The following is a 19,218-nucleotide window of genomic DNA, read 5'->3' on the forward strand; positions in this document are numbered from 1 at the left end:
ATATATATTTCAAAATATAACTATTCTGTATTATCTGTTTCTTCGAAAAATAAATATTTTTTGTTTGTATCTGTATCTGTTTATTCTAAAAAATTGTAATTTTGCAATAATTTGGTAAATAAATACCTTAAAATGTTTAGTGTATTCTTAATAATCCTGTATTTAATCTTTAAACATGGAAATCCAGTATGTCCAATTATATTTGAATTTTTTATGAGTAAATCCTGTAAGTCCTTTTTAATTTCAATAAATATTGTCTAATATATAATAACCCATAAATATATAAGATAGAACGCATATTTGATATTCTATAGCAATAGAACAATTATATATTTGACAATTAATTGTTGAAACGTTTTTTACTCCTCCTCCAAAATTCTTTATTTGTGACTTACGGGTTTTGCAGATTAGGCCGACGATATTAATTTTTTAAATAATTTAAGGTGCTAAGTAACCAAATCAACTGGATTGGCAGCAATAAAAACATGGTATCAGCGGTTCTCAACAAACAAACACCAGCGTTTGAGAGTTTTAACAAATTTTTAAATAGCCGTAACTGTTATATTACAAAGATTTTATTATTTTTGTTAATTATGCATTGTTTAAGTAACCCCGAAATATTGGCAATTTGAATTTAAACGTAGTGTAATACCGTATATGGTAAGAAATGCTCGGCCATTAATTCAACTTTAACGTTCTATATCTTTGTGATTATCAAGTTGTGGTCAAAACATTATTAAGAAAATATCTTCAATTTGGCTCCTAGTACTAACCCTGTTAGTCTGCTCCGTATGTTATAAATCACCCTGTATATATCCACCAGAAAAAGTAACATGTAAAAGAGGAAATGTTCTAAAGTTAAATAAATGATAAAGAAAATTAATGATTTTTTGATAAAAATTGGATTTACTAGATTAATTAATGAATATTCTTCATATACTACAGGCAATGCTGCAGATATTATAATTTTAATTTTATATGTTGATGACATAATTTTGGCTGGAAATAAAATAGATAATGTTGAAAAGTGTATAAACGAACTGACGAATGAATTTGAATTAAAAATTTTAAAGCGTTTTAATTTTGAACACTGCAATTCATGTACAACACCTATAGATTCCAACTTGAAAATAGAAGTGAAAGAAAATAAACATTCAAAACAACCTGTCAGAGAATTAATAGGATTTTTGATGTATTTGATGTCAGGATTAAGACCTGATATAAGTTTTGCTTTGAATTATTTTACAAGAGTTCAGGATAAAAATCAAAATGATGTTTTCACACATACGAAGAGATTGATGCGATATTTAAAAGGAACAGTAGATTTTAAATTAACATACAAAAGAAATGTTGAGGAATTACCATTTAAATGTTATGTGGATTCAGATTGGGTGAGTGATGAGTATGACAGAAAATCAGTTATAGGATATTTGATACAAATATTTGGAAAATGTTTCTCGAAACAGTAGGAGATGGCCGCTAACGATATTTTTCTCGTTACTGAATAATGCAGGTATTAACAGTTATGTTATTCACCAATCTAATAATCCAAATATGAAGATAAAAAGAAGACACTTTCTAAAACAACTTAGTCTGGCACTTATTAAACCATACGCAACTAGGAGAAGTCAAAATCCTCGAGTGTCATGTGACATAACAACCAAACTAAAAAAAACTTGTTACCGGTATGTCTAGTTTACAAAATAAAACTTGAATAAAATGTATTAGGCATTTTTTTTTAATGTTTCGTTTTTTACAACTAAACTTTTTTTTTCAGTGTGTATTTAAAATGTATGAAACTATCCATCACTAACAGCTCAAAGAATACAACGAGTGCAAAATTCTTGTTTGAGGCTGATTTTTGGTGTTCGGCGTCGCCAACATATAAGTCATAAGTTGCGGGAGGTAAATTGGTTAAATATGACGCAGCGACGAGCTCTGCATTCGGCGTGTTTATATTTTACAATACTAAAAACTGAAAAGCCACCGTATCTATATAGAAAAATAGTATTTCGATCAGACGTACACACAATAAATGTCCGTTTTAAAGGTACACTAACTCCTCCTCTACACTCGCTTGAATTTTTTAAAAGTTCGTTTACGTATCAGATTACAACAGTTATTAACAGTCTCCCGATAGATATCAGAAGTTGTAATACAATAAGGTCATTCAAAAATAAATTATTTGTTCATTTATTTAGTACATAATTTGATTTACGATAATATAGCAGCCGTCGCCGTGACATCGCTGAGTTTAAACATTAGAGGGTGTGCAAGGTTCTCACTACAGAGGCAGTATTATTTGCTGTTTCTTTTTCTTTTGAATTATTGTTTTATATTATTATGTTTTGGTTGTATTATTATTATTTTTTGGTATTATTTTCGTTATTATATTACGTATCTGTTTTTTTTTCTCGCTCTCTTAAGGTTAAGTTGAAAATCAGTATTATACTGAACTTCGCCTTTTCGTTCATCTTTTTATATGCATAAAATATAATTTGTATAATGTATATAGGTGTAAGTGAACGAATAAAGTCATTTATTATTATTATTATTATTATTAATAACTCTTTCAAAAAATATTTATTTGATATAAAAAAACACACAAAATCTACTAATTTTTCAAAGTTATTAAAAAAATGTGTTTTCTATTGTTGCACCGTTAAAATAAAGTTGGGGTAATTATAACCCCACCACACAATTAATGATAGATAAATTCACAACGCAGTCGCCGGGTTAATTTTGGATTGCTGATTTTAAATATGCCTTCAACTTTTTTTGTAACACGATACGTGTTTCTTTTTTCATTCAGGTTTCTGACAGCTGCCATACTTAGGATGTACACAAAAATAAGTTCAAGCTTGCAGCACAGTGTAATTACCACCTTATATGTAAATCCATCTGATTTACATTTTATTAATATTTTTTTATCAAGAATTCAAATCGAGGTAGTGTGGCATAAAAATAGACCCGTTTTCTGCACAACATCGAGAATCTCCCATACGGGGACCATTAAGGGACAACTTCGATGAAGAGGTTGCCCTTGAAATTTTTTCAGTGATGCTTTATTATATATAACCAAGAGATACTGAAAATGTTATACATATTGGCAAACGCGATTGTGAAGATGATTTTCTTGTTTGTTGCAATATTTTTATTTACTCCAAATTCAATAGAATCCATGTCGAATAATAGTAAGTACTATAATAACAACTAATAATTAATTTTTAATTAACATTTTTATACTTGTAGAAGAGAAACCAAACAAGTGTGATGATTTTAATAACATTAACAATCTCCTTTCTATAATGGATACTAATATAAGAAATTTACAAGAAAAAGTACAAGGTTGTGATACTGTTCAATCACAGGTTTCATCTTTGCATTCTCAACTATCAATTCTTGATAGAAAATTGGGTATTATAAGCAAGTAATAATTGAGTTAACTAAATAGTTACTGTTTTTATAGCCACAGCAATTTTTATTTTTAGATCTCAAGCTAAAATGAACGATTTAGAAACAAATTTAAATCTAATTCCAACGATGTTTGATGAAATGTCCACGAAAATCATAAATGAATTAAAACATTCCTTTAATGATAAATTTGGCGACAAAAATCAAGGTGAAGTTTTAGAGAAAGTTTTAAGTAAAATAAACAAAACCGAAATTAATGTAAAAGATTTAAAAGATTCGTGTGATAAATCCGACATCAAAAACGTTCTCAATGAAAACTTTAAATCACAAAATTTAAACATAGAAAATCTAATGGAAAACTGTACTAAATCCAAAGAAGCCGATAAAACTGCAATCGTATTAATCGAAAACACTCGAGATGAATTACAATCTAAATTAAACGATTTAGATTACAAACTAAATCGGGTTCCAGTCCATCTCGATGAAATTTTCATAAAGATAAATGTTTTAGAAAAATCAACTGATCAAATTAATAATAAACTAGAAAAAAAACATCAAGATGAACTTTTAGAAAACGTTTTAACTAAAATAAAAAATGTCGAAAATACCACAGAAAATTTAAAAAATTCTTTTGAAAAAACCGATATCAAAAATGTGTTAACTGAAAATTTTAAATCGCAAAATGAAAATATCGAAAAACTGATTAAAGAATACAACAAACCAGACGAAACGAACACAAACATAACAATCAATGAAGAATCTTTGACTTTATCAAATTCTTTCGATTACACATTTTGCACCTCTGTCAAAAACCAATCTGGCATATTCAAATTTCACACACATTTAATCAATTTAAAGGAAGAAACAAGAGATTATGGAGTGAGATCGTGCCAACAGGGTTGGATGGTGATCCAAAACAGAAGTTCATTCGAATACCAGGAAAATTTCAATAAATCTTGGTACCAATATAAACATGGTTTTGGCGATTTACGTAGAGAATTTTGGTTCGGAAACGATTATCTTCACCGACTATCGAATCAAAACGACCTAATATTACGAATAGAATTGGAAAGTTATGATAACGAAAAAAAATGGGCTGAATATGAATCATTTAAAATTGCAAGTGAATATGAAAATTATCGATTAACACTCGGACGTTTTAGTGGGACGCTCTCAAATGATCTCCTCTATAATAATAACATGAAATTTAGTACTTATGATAAAAAAAATGATAACTCGAAACATTCTTGTGCTGTTACTTATGGAAGCGGATGGTGGTTCGATAGCTGTTTTAATTCGAATTTAAACGGATTTCATTATAAACAGTCTATAGATGATGGTAAAGGAATTGTTTGGTTTTCTTGGTTAAAAAATTATTCTTTAAAAGCTGCCAAAATGATGATAAGACCTACACAACATTTGAAACAATTTCAAGATTTATCTTTTCAACCATATGATGTGTTGTAAGAAATAAAAATAATTTGATAATAAATAAAAAATACTAATTATCGCGATATATTTAATAACAAATCCAAGACATTTGAAACTCCCTGTCCACTTGATGTAACCTCAATCCAGTATATGTAGAGAAGTAGATTTCATAAAAAGAAAAATTAATTATATTTACAATATTTTAACAACAAGATTACATTTTGTCGAATTACAAGAGATAATCACACAGGCACATACATTTAGAGAAAAACAACTAAAGGTTATTTGGAAAAGGAAAGGCGACAAACTAACGGTTGAGGGATGATAAACGATAGAAGGTTACCAATTCTATAACACACATAGATCAAAAATCAATAATTCCACTCGAGGATAACTAATACAGTAGAACCTCGATAATCCGAACCGCAGTAATCCGAACACCCAAAAAGCAAAAATTAAATTTTTATTTTCTTTAATTTTTTATTTTATGTTGGGTTTTATTTTTGTTTAATTTCAATGAACTCATGATGCATCCCGTAATTGTTAGGTTTAAGAGAATAATATAAAGACTCATGGATTATGAATAATAATCATAAGTCTCCATAGGGCAAGAGGAACCTTGCGAAAGGTACTTTTGTTCAACAATTATGACCCCTGTTGACGATTATCTTTAACAGAGAATTAGTAGTTCAACAACTAGTAGTTCAACTACATTCATCGAGTTAACGCCATAGCAAATGTACGTGATCGTGTAGTTCCTTCTAATTTTTTCTTTTTTGACGATTAAAAGTTGTCGGAGTTGTATTATATCAGTGTCGTTTCACTCGTGATAACCTCCTCCGTCCGTTTTCGTTTGTTTTTCTTCCGTTGATTGTACTGCATAAGAGTAATTTCTAATTATCTCATTTGACCTATTAGTTTCGGTTCGTGGTGTAAAAACTAGTTTCGATGCCGTCATCACAGTGCGGGGTATGCGGACAGATGGTGGGGAGAGATAAAGCAGGACAAATTTTTCAGAGATACACTGCGTGTCCTGCGATCTTTGGTTTCACGCCAAATGCGTGGAGCTCTCCAAAGCGGCAGCTTCTGCCCTCTTTACCTCCGGATCGTCGTGGAAATGTCCTGGTTGCCGTTCATCCTCTGATAATCGTAGGAGGACAATATTACCGCATGATTTAAATCGTGTCACAGCCCCCGTCCCGACTCTCGATGCCGTTTATGAGATGGTTAGGGAAATTCGATCGGAACTTAGGAATATGAAAGCTAATAATGACGACCTTATACAGTCGGTGCAATTCTGCTCTGACCAGATTACCGACTTCGAAATACTCCTTAAAGAGAAGTGTAAAGTAATCGGAGTAGTGTACAGAGAATGCTTTGTTGAGGAAACAAGTTGACAATTTGTCCACTAAGGTCGCGGACTTAGAGCAGTATTCCAGGCGCAACAATCTGGAGCTACAGGGTATTCCTGAAAAGTCGGATGAGAATATTACTCAAATCATTAATAAAATAGGTGACTTTCTTGAGATCCCGTTAAAAACAGATGATTTGATGTCGTTCATCGTGTGCCGCAATTTGGAGATAAGAGCCGACCAAAGAACATCCCTCCGTAAGGGATCCCGTCCAGGGTTTGCGATTGAGGGTTTATCACAGCAGTGTTTTCATTAATCAGCATCTCACAGTTGCTAATAAGAAATTATTTGGCACTACTAGAGCCGTGGCTAGAGAAAAGAATTACAAATACATCTGGACGCGCAACTGTAAGATTCTTGTCCGGAAAAATGACAGTAGTCGTGTCATTCAAATGAACACCGACGAAGATTTGCGTAAACTGGAATAATTTTTTTATCGCATTTAAATAATTCACTAATATTCTTCTCTTAATGATGACGCCAAACAAATCCATCTCTATCTACTACCAGATGTGCGCGGTTTGCGAAACTAAAGCACTATTTTTAGCACAAACCTTCTAAACGTGGATTTGGATGTTGTGTCTCTTACAGAAACATGGCTCTGTCCCGGAATTGAATCAATGGTTCATGAACGTTGATGTGGGTGCTCGGCGTGGTGGCGGTGTTTTGTTGGCCGATTCTAGGGTGATTCCCAGTGCGGAGCGCCCGGACTGATTTACAGGTGTTGAAGCGGTGTGTGTAGCTTTAAGAAGTGGTTCCCCTGTGCTTAATATATGTTGTGCTTATATACCGCCGAATGACAACGCTGCGCTTTCGCAATTCTCCCAATCCCTAATAGATGTGATTGAGCGACACCCTAATGAGGGATTCTTGATTTGCGGTGACTTTAATGTACCGGAAATTGGGTGGTCCCTTGACCCTGCTTGCCGATATTGTATTCCGTCTACACTGAGAGAAAAATGTCATTTTAAAATAAGATGGCATCACTCTTAACCAATATCCTTTTGTTTTAAAAGTGAAAACTGTTGTTACTACCAGATAGTATTTTATTTTAAACATCGACAAGAGTCAAGAAATTCGTTACAGTATCTTTCTAGTTTTTTTATTCATTCTCTTATGATGACTGGTGCGACTTGAATTTAAAACGAATAATTTCAGTTTTCCGGATACATTTACGTGTGGCGTCTAAATAATTTGTTTAATTTGGCAACGAGATATACCGTAATTGCCATTGTTTATTTCGCTAATTAATCCAATAACAAAAAAATTATTTTAGAAAAAGGAATAGACAGTTCTCAAAGAACTTACTATATCAGACGTTGATAACTTAATACCGTACGAAAAATTCGGGAAACGAATTAAATTTCGATGCAATCTATTCAAGTGGAAAGAAGAAAATGTATGATGTTATGATTGTAGACGCAGTTAAGCAAATACTTATATTTTATTTCTGTGCACTTAGGGTTATTTCACACCTTTAGCATCGACAAAGTCGGCGGCACAATCAAGTGTGGGTTCATGGCGAGGGGTAAACCGCTGGGGAAGTGGGTGTACAAAATAGGGAAAATGTGGAGGAATTATGGGGAAGTTCGACGAATTATGGGGAAGTCTGGGGAGTTATGAGGAGATGCGAGTAATTACGGGGAAGTACAAGGAATTACGGGGAATTATCGAAGAAGTTTGGGGAAGTACGGGGAATTATTTAGGGAAATTTGGGGATATATTGAAACACGATCGAACACGATTAAACACGATATCTAACGATCGAAGTTACGATGTTCCATAAACAAGCTAGATCTAGTATTAGGTGCGCAGTTTCTGTTTCATAAAGGGTGTGTGAATTGTTACTAGTAGAAGCATCGTTTTCATTCAAAGGTAAGATTGAATGAGTATCATATTAAAATTTAAATTTATATTAACATATCGTGAAGAGTCAATGGTGTTAAATTCGCTCGTAAATTCTAATCGCTATCGCTGTTTTCAAGAGGCCGAAAATTTTCTACAATTTCAATTAAATGAAAATGTTAAGGAAATTCTTATTATTAGCGGATTTGATAATGAGGTGCTGCTTGGTACGATTGACGAAAATGATCTAGAAAAAATAGAAGCATTTATTAGAAATGATGAATTACATGAATTACTAACTTTGGAAGAAAAAAATTTGTTTTACGGGATTTTTAAAAATAATCCGCAGCAATTTAAATTGCTATCTGGCACGAAAAAACAAATAGTTTTAATTTCCAAATTTTATAAATCCAAATACGAGAGAATAATATCGACTCAGTCTACGCAAACCGACATAACTGAAAACATTTCTGAGCAGACATTACCACCCCCCTCAGCACAACCATTAAGTGAGACTGCAGCTACAGATCAGGAAACAGAAAAGTGCGTTATATTAAAAGCTCTTACGTGCTGGCTTAAAACAAAAGTTAGTCAGGAACAATGGTTAATATTTGAATCAAAATGTAATGGTATAAGCCTAAAAATTCAAAAAGGATTAGATAAACATTTTTCTTGCACTGTGACTTGCTTTTGTGGTCAAAGTTGCAAAATCCAAAAGGTGTCCAAAAAAGACACTTGTCAACCAAGATGCTAATATTCATAAACATTTTTTAAGTAAACATATTACTGCGCATACGAACGATCAAATTAATGCACCGGCAACTATTGTTGAAAGTAAACGCAGGGAAACATCAATTACTGATTATTTGACGTTGAACCCAAATCCGTGTTCTTCACGTGCAAGTTCTTCAGTTGAAAATAATTCACAAAAGATTATTATACTAGAAAATATTTCCGTAACACCAGTTGACCGTACTGACACATCTCATCATGAATGTCTGAAGAGTATTGAAAATATTTACTTTAATGAAACCACCTCGGAAACCGATAAAGAAAATGTTTCCTCAGAAGTATCCGATTAAGTATCAATCGGCGTAACCGAGTGTGTAACTCCAACAAAGACCGAAATCTCGACTGACACCCTTACACGAGTTCCTACACGAAAAATTGTTACTCGTAATAATTCTCCCCAGACTAGCTCTTCAAAATGGAAATTAGAAAAGTACGGAAGAAGTGAAAGATCTAAACGCAAAAGAGACAATATTGACAATAATCAACTGTTTATAACAGACTTTTTTTCTTTACTAAACGACGCAACAAATGTTTTATCTGCTAATCCCAAAATAATTAATCAGATCGATGATACTCTTTTTTTTGTCTAAATGTTTTATTTCACCTAATTCATACTTTTAGGTTGACAAATATTACGCTGTATTTTATGAAGAAAGATGGTACTATATAGGCAAAACTGTTCAAAAAACCGACAGCAAAACGTACAAAATTCAGTTCTTACGACAAGATTTGGATTTTTTTGTATGGCCGAAAACACCAGACATCGCGGTTGTAGATGAAGAGTATGTATTTTACGGTCCCATTAATTTACTTGGTAACGGCATATTTCAAATTAGCAGACATGATGACGTAGAAATAAAGAAATTATACAAAGCTTTCAAACAAAATTATAAAAAGCTTTAAATCTGTTTTGTCAGTATTATTATTTTCTGTTTTTATATACAGGGTGAGTCAATAGTGCGGGGACGGAAGATAGTGGCTATACTATTGAAAATAAAAGAAATGTTTTTATGCCATCATATATTACCATCAAAGCTGTATCGATTAAAATTATTTTCAGCTATACAGGGTGTTTCACTATTCCAGGACCATACTCAACTTCATTTTTTTAAATGGAACGCTATGTATTTTTTTACATATTCTGATTTGCTGTCTTAAATGCTACGACTGCATATCTTGTTTTTAAATTTTGAATGCAAGGTTGCCAAGTTATTATTTTTTTTGTGAAAAAGTTTGAAAATTCAGGTGGTCACTTAAAATTCGTTATCTGCATTAATATTGAATATTGAAGATTGCAATTTGGGGTGTCGATAAACAAAGCTTGGGTCTTTCGAACACTGTTCATACTATTGGATATCATTGTACAGGGTGTTTAGCAAAAGCGATTAATTTATGCAATGTTTGGAGAACCATAACTTTGTTATTTTAAATGGAACACCCCGTATTTTTCTAAGGTTTCGGATAGCCTTATTAATTATCTTTCATTTTTGTTAAGCATATGGTATCTCTAATACGTGTACTTTTTGAGAAAATTAGACTGCTTTAAAAATGTCGGCATAAACGTGATTTATTAAAAAAAAGTAGGCTTTGAAAAGATTTTTATAGCAATACGAAGTGTCAAACAATTAAGTTTTGATTTCTCTTTGTTTGTTCATAACGTGTTTCCAAAATCTGTTGTTTGATTAAAATGAATTTTAGTCAAGAAGAACTTATTGATATGGTATATTTCTTGGGTGCGGGAGAGCGAAATCCATTTCTTGCCTCTAGACTTTACGCTCAACAATTTCCAGAGCGTAGGCATCCTAGGGTTGAAGCATTTGAAAACCTTCAAGAAAGGTTTGAAAGAACAGGACACGTCAAATACGAAAAAAAAGATCGCGAGAAACGAACCACTCGGGAAGAGAACGAACTTTCTGTATTATTAAAGGTAGTTGAAAACCCGCACACTAGTACACGCAAAATAAGCAATGAGCTTAACGTCAGCCAAACGTCTGTTTCAAGAATCTTACGAAAATATAAATTTCATCCATACCATATTCAATTAGTACAAGAACTTGATGCAACTGATTTCCAGAAAAGGCTAGAATTTTCGGAATGGGCATTAGAAAAAGTTCAACAAGAGTATAATTTTTTTGATTATCTATTATTCAGCGATGAGGCAACGTTTCACAAAAATGGCTACGTTAACCGCCATAACTTTCATTATTATGATACTATCAATCCTCATTTTATACGACCAGTAGACCACCAACATCGATGGTCTGTAAATGTCTGGGCAGGGATAGTAGGATCTTGTTTGATCGGGCCGTATTTTTTCGAGGGAAACGTTAACGGAGAATCTTATTGGAATTTTTTGGAAAATCACCTGCCAGCACTTTTAGGAGATGTTCCACTAAACGTTCGGCAAAGAATGTGGTTTCAGCACGACGGTGCGCCACCTCACTATAGTAGGATAGTTAGAAGACATTTAGACAGAATTTTTGTTGATCGGTGGGTAGGCAGAGGAGGTCCTGTTAGATGGCCACCACGTTCTCCGGATTTGACAAAATTAGATTTTTTTTTGTGGGGATATGTAAAAAGCTTGGTATATGAAGAACCACCAACGACGAAAGCAAATATGATGAATCGTATTCGCGATGCGTTTGAAACAATAAACGTAAACATGTTGCAGAACGTTAATGTTTCATTTCTTAGACGAATTGAAACTTGTGTTCAACAACAAGGAGGCTATATTGAACATTTACTTTAATTTTGTTTTGTTAATGGTTGTTGCTTAATTCTTCATTGTATTTTTTTTAATATTGTGTATTGCACCTATATCTTTTTCGACATAAACTTACTTATATGTTCAAAAATGTTGTTCCATAGCCTACATTTTGTAAATAAATCACGTTTATACTGACATTTTTAAAACAGTCTAATTTTCTCAAAAAGTACATGTATTAGATATATCATATGCTTAACAAAAATAAAAGAGAATTAATAAGGCTATCCGAAACCTTAGAAAAATACGGGGTGTTCCATTTAAAATAACAAAGTTATGGTTCTCCAAACATTGCATAAATTAATCGCTTTTGCTAAACACCCTGTACAATGATATCCAATAGTATGAACAGTGTTCGAAAGACCCAAGCTTTGTTTATCGACACCCCAAATTGCAATCTTCAATATTCAATATTAATGCAGATAACGAATTTTAAGTGACCACCTGAATTTTCAAACTTTTTCACAAAAAAAATAATAACTTGGCAACCTTGCATTCAAAATTTAAAAACAAGATATGCAGTCGTAGCATTTAAGACAGCAAATCAGAATATGTAAAAAAATACATAGCGTTCCATTTAAAAAAATGAAGTTGAGTATGGTCCTGGAATAGTGAAACACCCTGTATAGCTGAAAATAATTTTAATCGATACAGCTTTGATGGTAATATATGATGGCATAAAAACATTTCTTTTATTTTCAATAGTATAGCCACTATCTTCCGTCCCCGCACTATTGACTCACCCTGTAGAAAAACTCAATGTTTTTATTTATCAAAGAATATGTTAATTTTTATTGAGTTTTATTTGGGTGTTTTACTTAAATGCACACGTGGATATGCCGTCCGAAGGGAGAGGAGGTACGAGTATGTAAGAGGAATTACGGGGAAGTACACGGAAGTACGGGGAAGTATCGGGAAGTATAAGGAATTATGAGGAAATACACGGAAGTACAGGGAAATACTAGGAATGTAAGTAGGAAGTATAAGGAATTATTTATCAAAGGGGAAGTAGGTGTACAAAATTTGAACTAGCGGTTTACCCCTCGGTTCATGGTTAGAGAATATTCCGTTTGTAATTAGTCCGGCGCCGAACGATGTAAGTTTTTTATTTATATATTTTTATATTATTATGCGGAATGACAACCTGCTTATTGATTTGTTTATATGTTACTTATATGTTTAGCTCAGTTACTTCTATTAGGCTTGTTTTAGTTCAGAACCGTTCAGAACTCCACAACTCTCGAACTAAAACAAGCCTATTAGCCAATTTTCTTTTTTACTAATGGAACGCAAATTATAATTTATAATTTAATTAAGTAATTAGTAAAACGAGGTAATTTTTAGTCTACGCCGCCCACTCTCTGGTCGGAGTTTACCAAAGAAAGTTTAGAACAGACATTAAAACAAACCATTAAAGGTCAACTGGTATTAAAATATTTTCAGCAACATCAATCCTTAGACAAAAAACATCAGACAGATCTCGTACATATAATCGTCGAATGTATGTTTTCAGATAACAAAAAAATTACCGCTGATGTGTTTGAAAAATATGCTAAGTCAACAGTAGAGTTGTTTCCTTCTGAAATTCAGGTACATACCACATTTGAAATACAAATCCCAACAAATAAATAATAATATTCATAATATACCGATTGGTAACTTTAATTCTAGGAGATACACCCAACACGGACGTACGTATAAGTATACGCGTGTGTGTATATTCGGTGTCGTTAAGTGGGGGATAAACAAACATACTCCGCGCGCATATGCACACACAATAGTATACTTATACGTACGTCCGTGTTGGGTGTATCTCCTAAAATTAAAGTTACCAATCGGTATGTACAGGCTGTCTCATGTAACTGGTTCGTTAGAACTTTTTCAGGTTCCACTATTCGTAAAGATTTGATTTTTTTGGGTTGTTCATTCAGAAATTTCGATCTAAAATATTTTCAAGATGGGCGCCACTTCCGGTCTACCGGAAGTAGACCATAACTTCGCTATTTTAAATGAAATGCTATAGTTTTTATTATACTGTTTAATTGTGCGTGAAAAAATAGGTTGACTTTGATAACAGTTATTGGTACCTAGCGTTTTTCGTTTTTTTGGTAAATTTCAACATGCTCTTTAAAACTCCATATCTCAGCCAACGTTCATTCAAAAAAGATCTACGTTTACACGATTACTCTTCAGATGTTGTCAAATAGACTGTCATTTGTTGTATCGGAGTATCTTATACAGGGTGGTCAACAATTGAATTACTCTTTCTCCATATTCAATGGCGAGAAAGTCGAAAATTTTAAATGGAACGCCCCATATTTTTTAAGCCTATCAGAAAGAGAATTTAATTCTCTACAAATTATCTATAAACATTCCCATACCTATTTATTGTAGTTTGCCTCATATTGCGAAATTTATTAAAACATGCACAAAATGCAGGTTTTTTTATTAGAAAGTTATGGAATTTTGGAGGTTTTGGGTCCATGTTTGTATTATTGTTGTCATTAGTTACATTTGACGACGGGTGTAAGTCTGGGTGTAAGTCATTGAACATCATGGTAAATTACAGTTTTGAATCCAATAACATAGATTTTGCTTTTTCAATAAGTGTTCTGTTTGCTCTTTTAGTAACTCCGTTTGGTTGAGGTGTGTACCTTGTTGTGTTCTGGCTACCGGAAGTAGACCATAACTTCGTTATTTTAAACGGAATGCTATAGTTTTTATTGCACCTTTTAATTGTACGTAAAAAAATATGTTGACTTTCATAAAAGTTATAGGTACCTAACCTTTTTCGTTTTTGAGTTATTTTGATTTTAAGGTTTTGTTGGCAAATTTCACCATGCTCTTTAAAACCCTATATCCCAGCCAACATTCATTCAAAAAAGCTCTAAATTGGCACGTTTACTCTTCAGATGCTCTCAAATAGATTTTCATGGATGTATTGCATACAACTTAAAACCAAAACAATTAAGGAAGAAGTTCGACTCAAACGCTGACACCTGCATAATGATAGGATACACTGCTAATGGCTATCAACTTTGGGACCTAACAAACAAGAAAATAATTTATGGAGAAAGTATCATTTTCGACGAAAATAAAAACATCAATGACCCGACTGAAACACCAATCGAATTAAATGAAGAACCGACACGTGAAGAAACAGAAGATGAAGAAAATGAAACAGAAGAGGAAAGAGATTATTGGGGTGATCTATACTAATCTTTATTTTTCTAACAAATCCCCATTTAAGGATGGGTGCAATTATCCTTAGGCGTTAATGGGTTAAGCTGGGCGTTACTGTATATATATATAATTTCATTCCGATATTTTTTGACAGCTAAACAAAGGGAGAGTTTATTGGAGGAAGTTGGTGTCCACAAACAAGACGATTTATCACCAAAAGCCCAACATTTATACAGGAAAGCAGTGATGTATAAGAGGAAATTCCAGCGCCAGTGTATAACATCCCAAAGAAATAAACGAAAATTATTACCAAAGAGACAACTTTTTAAGCAGTCAATTTCAAGTTTAGACAGACTAAAACAATCCTTTTTTTTTGAGCCAATACGACAACGAAGAAAGAAGGTTGCAGGGGAGGCGTTATACGCTTGATGACAAAATATTGGCATTAAATTTAATGCTACAAAATGGAAAGGGGTATAAGGTGTTAGGAGATATCTTCACCTTGCCATCCAAAAGGACAGTGCAAAGGGTTTTAAAGAATGTTCCTCTACGGCCAGTACTACATCAAGCAATTTTAAATGTAATTCAAACAACAGTTAAATATTTCACCAACGAAAAGGATAAATTCTGTATTTTGTTGTTTGATGAAATGAGCATCCAACCACATTTACAATATAACACTACGGAAGATGTAGTATATGGATTTGAAGATTATGGTCTAGAGCGATCAAATAAAATTGCCAACCATGTTCAGGTGAGTGAATATATCACTATATAAAAACGATTTCAGATATGATTCTATTTTTTTATAGGTGTTTATGCTTCGTGGCATTCACTCAAAATGGAAGCAGCCAATTTATTTCAATTTCTGTAAAGTGCTACAATTGCTTTTAAAATCCAAACTATAATAAAAGAAATTGTATTGGCAGTAGAAGAAGTTGGATTACACATTGTCGCCACAGTTTGTGACCAAGGCCGAAATAATAGTAGTGCTATTAAATGTTTAGTGAATGAAACGAAAGAAAAATAGAAAAACAGGGTGAGGAATTGTACGATTATGTGTTTGCAGTAGGCAATCAAAAAATAATACCACTTTTTGACGTTCCTCATCTACTGAAAGGCGTCAGAAATAATTTATTGCAAGCAGATTTGCATTTTAAGAAGGATCATGTACATCATGTAAGTAAGCATCATCAACATCAAATAACATTTATTTCTTCTTGTCATTACTTTTCACACAATTATTCATTGGTATTTCTGTTTTAGATTGCTAAATGGAAAGATATTATACAAATCTATAAAATGGACCCACATACGGGAGTATTCCGAATACTAACCAAAATTACAGAAGAAGCTTCAATATCTTTTCAAATACACGTTTTTAAAGTGAGGACACAAGTTAATATTTTAAAAGTTAAATCTATTTTTCATTACAAACATATAACTTAATTTGGGTTGAGATTGACGATAAATATTTAAACATTTTGACTTTATGCATATTTTAGGGTGGACTGTTGAAAATAATGAAGAATTGGGTGGAGTCAAAACCATGAAATTAGATGAGTCTGCATTAGGAACGGCACAATGCTGTTTATTCTTTGACTCCCTCTTCGACAGCTTAAATGGTCACTCACAATACAACAACTCTAAACCATTAAGGAAGGGGGTTTCAAATAAATCAGAACACCATTCATTTTGGAGTACAGCATTAAAGGTTCTTGATTCAATGACATTTCATTTTCCTAATGGCAGACGTTCTATACCACCATCCATTAAAAATTTTATTTTAACAATAAAAAATGTTCGGCTGTATTATAAAAAATGTACAGAATTAAACTTTAAAATAATCTACCCACGAACAGCCAATCAAGATCCACTAGAAAATTTTTTCGCTAAAGTGAGGATGGCTGGATACAGGTACAATAATCCAACTCCAACTCATTTTTTAAATATATACAGAAGTATTTTAATGTATGGCATGTCGTCATCCCATTCCATAGGGAAGAATTGTGAGAACGACAATTCCGAATTGTTTTTTTACATTAAAAACGTTTGTTACTCAGGTAATATTATATATATATTTTTTTTTATACTAAGGGCCGTTTTATTCTAACAAACTAACCTGTAACTTATCATACACATAAATGTAAAAATGGGTTTATTCACTGCATTCATGTATTTGTCGTACGAGTACTCTAGTTTCCTGAAAATCTACATCACTATTTCGTACCGGCCCTAAGGCTTACTTCTTATACATTCAATTAAATATTTTTTTCAGTCGCCACATTCGGAGGCTGAAGAAACAAGGAAAGAATTTATTATTCCAGAAGGTTGCCTATCAAATCATCCTGCAAGGAAGGCCATCCTTGCATATGTAAGCGAATACATACTGAAAAAAATGTATCCATCCATTAAGCAATGTATTTTATGTAAGTATAACTTCATAGAATCAAACGCGTCATCGGTAGACATGTACAAACTGATACTAGAAAAAGAGTACAATGTGGAAAAGCGAAGATTATTATATGTCAAAAAAAGTTTTATGGATAAATTATTTTTGGCATACAAAATAATATTATATGTGTTAGGCAATCATCTACACAATAGAAATATTAAGAGAAGAATACATGAAACTGTTAAGAAGAATATAGTATTTGACTTAGAGAAGTGTGAACACACTACATCAATACTAAATAAAATTTTAACGCATTTTATTGCGATAATTATTCACAACTATGTTAAACAAGTGAATTTAACAATGGTAGGGAGGGAGAACCGCTCCTCAAAAGCAAGGCAAAGGCAATATATTTTCAACAAGCAATGGAGATTGCTAAAATAAAATGAAAAAAAAAATAATATATATGTAAAAAAAGTTCAATATCATTACATTAGGCAGTTGTGTTATAAGAAACCAAATTTGTACAGGTAAACGTCGTTTTACGCCAGGGTTCTGTTCCGAGAGACACCGGCATAAACAAAATCGGCGTAAAATGAACACAAATATAATAGACGATATAAGGTTAGGTTCCATGTCAAAATTCTAAGAACAATCTAACATGTTTATTTATACATATCCTATATACAGAGGTGGCCCTTAATCAGTGCTTTTAATATTATCCGCAAATGATACGTTTTAAAGGTAGAAATTACCCCCTGATCCATGGGTTGTAAAACGGAGGTTGTGTTACAGAGCATGTAAATTACCTTGACGTCCAATCCCGTGTCTAAGGCGTCAAGATTTTGCGAATGTCCTAAGGCATTGTCTAATAGGAGGATTGCTTTCTCTGGAAGGTTATTTTGGACACAAAATTTAAGCACAGTAGGGCAAAAATAATTTTTATACCTGTCTGTGAATATCTTCTGAGTGACCCTTTTTATTCCACCTCCAAAAAAACTGGCAGGGAACTTTTGTCAAGACCTTTAAAAGCCCGTAGATTCTGGGAATGGTACACAACCATTGGCTTAAATTTTAAGGAACCAGAAACATTTGGTCCCAAGAAAACAGTCAGTCTATAAAATAGGATGTATGTAAAAGTAACAACTTTTTGAGAAATACTTTGATAATCCAAGAGTGCTACGTTCTTCTCGCGAAATAAACGTTCTCGATGGCAACTTCTGCCAATAGAGGCCTGTTTCATCAAAATTGAAGATGAGATCTGCAGGGTAACTCCCTTGTTCCACAATTTCTTGAAACTTTTGACGGTAAGTTGCTGCTGCTGCTACATCAATGCTCGCTGCTTCGCCGCTTAGTTTAGTGCTACGGTTCGATATTTGAATCTCGTAAACCACCCAGTGCTTGCCAAGAAAGTTTCGTCAGTGTTTTCTTGCGTCTTCAAATCAGAAAAGTTAATAGTTCTTTTTCGCATATGATTACTCGTGTTACAGGAATATTTTTTTGATTGGCATCATCAACCCACTGCAACATTTTTTCCATTTTCTCTATATTTTTGTTGTGGCTGTAAGTTAGGTTCTTTACACTTACAGCCGTTGTCTGTCGAGTGGAATGTTTTATTTTCTCAGCGTTTTTCATAATTGTTGTCACAGTGGACGGAGGTAAATTTAGAGCTCTGCAGACAAAAGGTGGGGTTTGTCCATCTTCAATGCGTGTAATTACGTCTATTTTGTAATTGTCTCCAGGCTTATTGTTTTTCGTGCTTTTTTCGCACGATGTTTGGGTTCTGAATCACTATTGTCGTCCATAATGAAACTACAAATTGAATATTCTTTGCCTACTGTCGTTTGATGTCGGGCGAAACGGGGAATCCCACGCCGGCACCAACCGGCGTAATTGTGAATCGGTGTAAATCGAACCGGCGCAAAACGCCGTTTACCTGTATAGTAAAAAGTTACATCATGAAAACATATTAATTTTTGAAC

At 33.0% G+C, this 19,218-nt stretch overlaps 2 protein-coding genes and 1 long non-coding RNA gene across 3 annotated transcripts; all 3 read left to right on the forward strand.

Moving 5' to 3' along the window:
- The first annotated feature begins 3,055 nt into the window (after positions 1 to 3,055).
- On the forward strand, positions 3,056 to 4,922 carry LOC111419668 (angiopoietin-related protein 7-like). Its single transcript, XM_023052514.2, has 3 exons — positions 3,056 to 3,194; positions 3,253 to 3,430; positions 3,492 to 4,922. Exons 1-3 carry the CDS (start codon positions 3,095 to 3,097, stop codon positions 4,879 to 4,881), a joined length of 1,668 nt encoding a protein of 555 aa, XP_022908282.2. The 5' UTR covers positions 3,056 to 3,094; the 3' UTR covers positions 4,882 to 4,922.
- A 5,659-nt stretch (positions 4,923 to 10,581) lies between these two features.
- On the forward strand, positions 10,582 to 11,643 carry LOC139432022 (histone-lysine N-methyltransferase SETMAR-like). Its single transcript, XM_071200351.1, has one exon. It carries the CDS (start codon positions 10,582 to 10,584, stop codon positions 11,641 to 11,643), a length of 1,062 nt encoding a protein of 353 aa, XP_071056452.1.
- Positions 11,644 to 13,734: 2,091 nt separating this feature from the next.
- LOC139431982 (uncharacterized) lies at positions 13,735 to 16,855 on the forward strand. The gene is made up of 3 exons (XR_011642010.1): positions 13,735 to 15,595; positions 15,654 to 16,020; positions 16,108 to 16,855. It is a non-coding gene; the product is annotated as an uncharacterized lncRNA (long non-coding RNA).
- Positions 16,856 to 19,218: the final 2,363 nt, after the last annotated feature.

This window comes from Onthophagus taurus, chromosome 11, assembly GCF_036711975.1.
Source record: "Onthophagus taurus isolate NC chromosome 11, IU_Otau_3.0, whole genome shotgun sequence".
Taxonomy (NCBI): domain Eukaryota; kingdom Metazoa; phylum Arthropoda; class Insecta; order Coleoptera; family Scarabaeidae; genus Onthophagus; species Onthophagus taurus.

Bases quoted from the DNA above. Each gene is read 5' to 3' on its own strand.
- LOC111419668 (XM_023052514.2), top strand. From the start codon at position 3,095: ATGTTATACATATTGGCAAACGCGATTGTGAAGATGATTTTCTTGTTT. The intron at 3,195-3,252 runs GTAAGTACTATA...TTATACTTGTAG, and splicing joins AGAATCCATGTCGAATAATA to AAGAGAAACCAAACAAGTGT. The intron at 3,431-3,491 runs GTAATAATTGAG...TTTTATTTTTAG, and splicing joins AAATTGGGTATTATAAGCAA to ATCTCAAGCTAAAATGAACG.
- LOC139432022 (XM_071200351.1), top strand. From the start codon at position 10,582: ATGAATTTTAGTCAAGAAGAACTTATTGATATGGTATATTTCTTGGGT.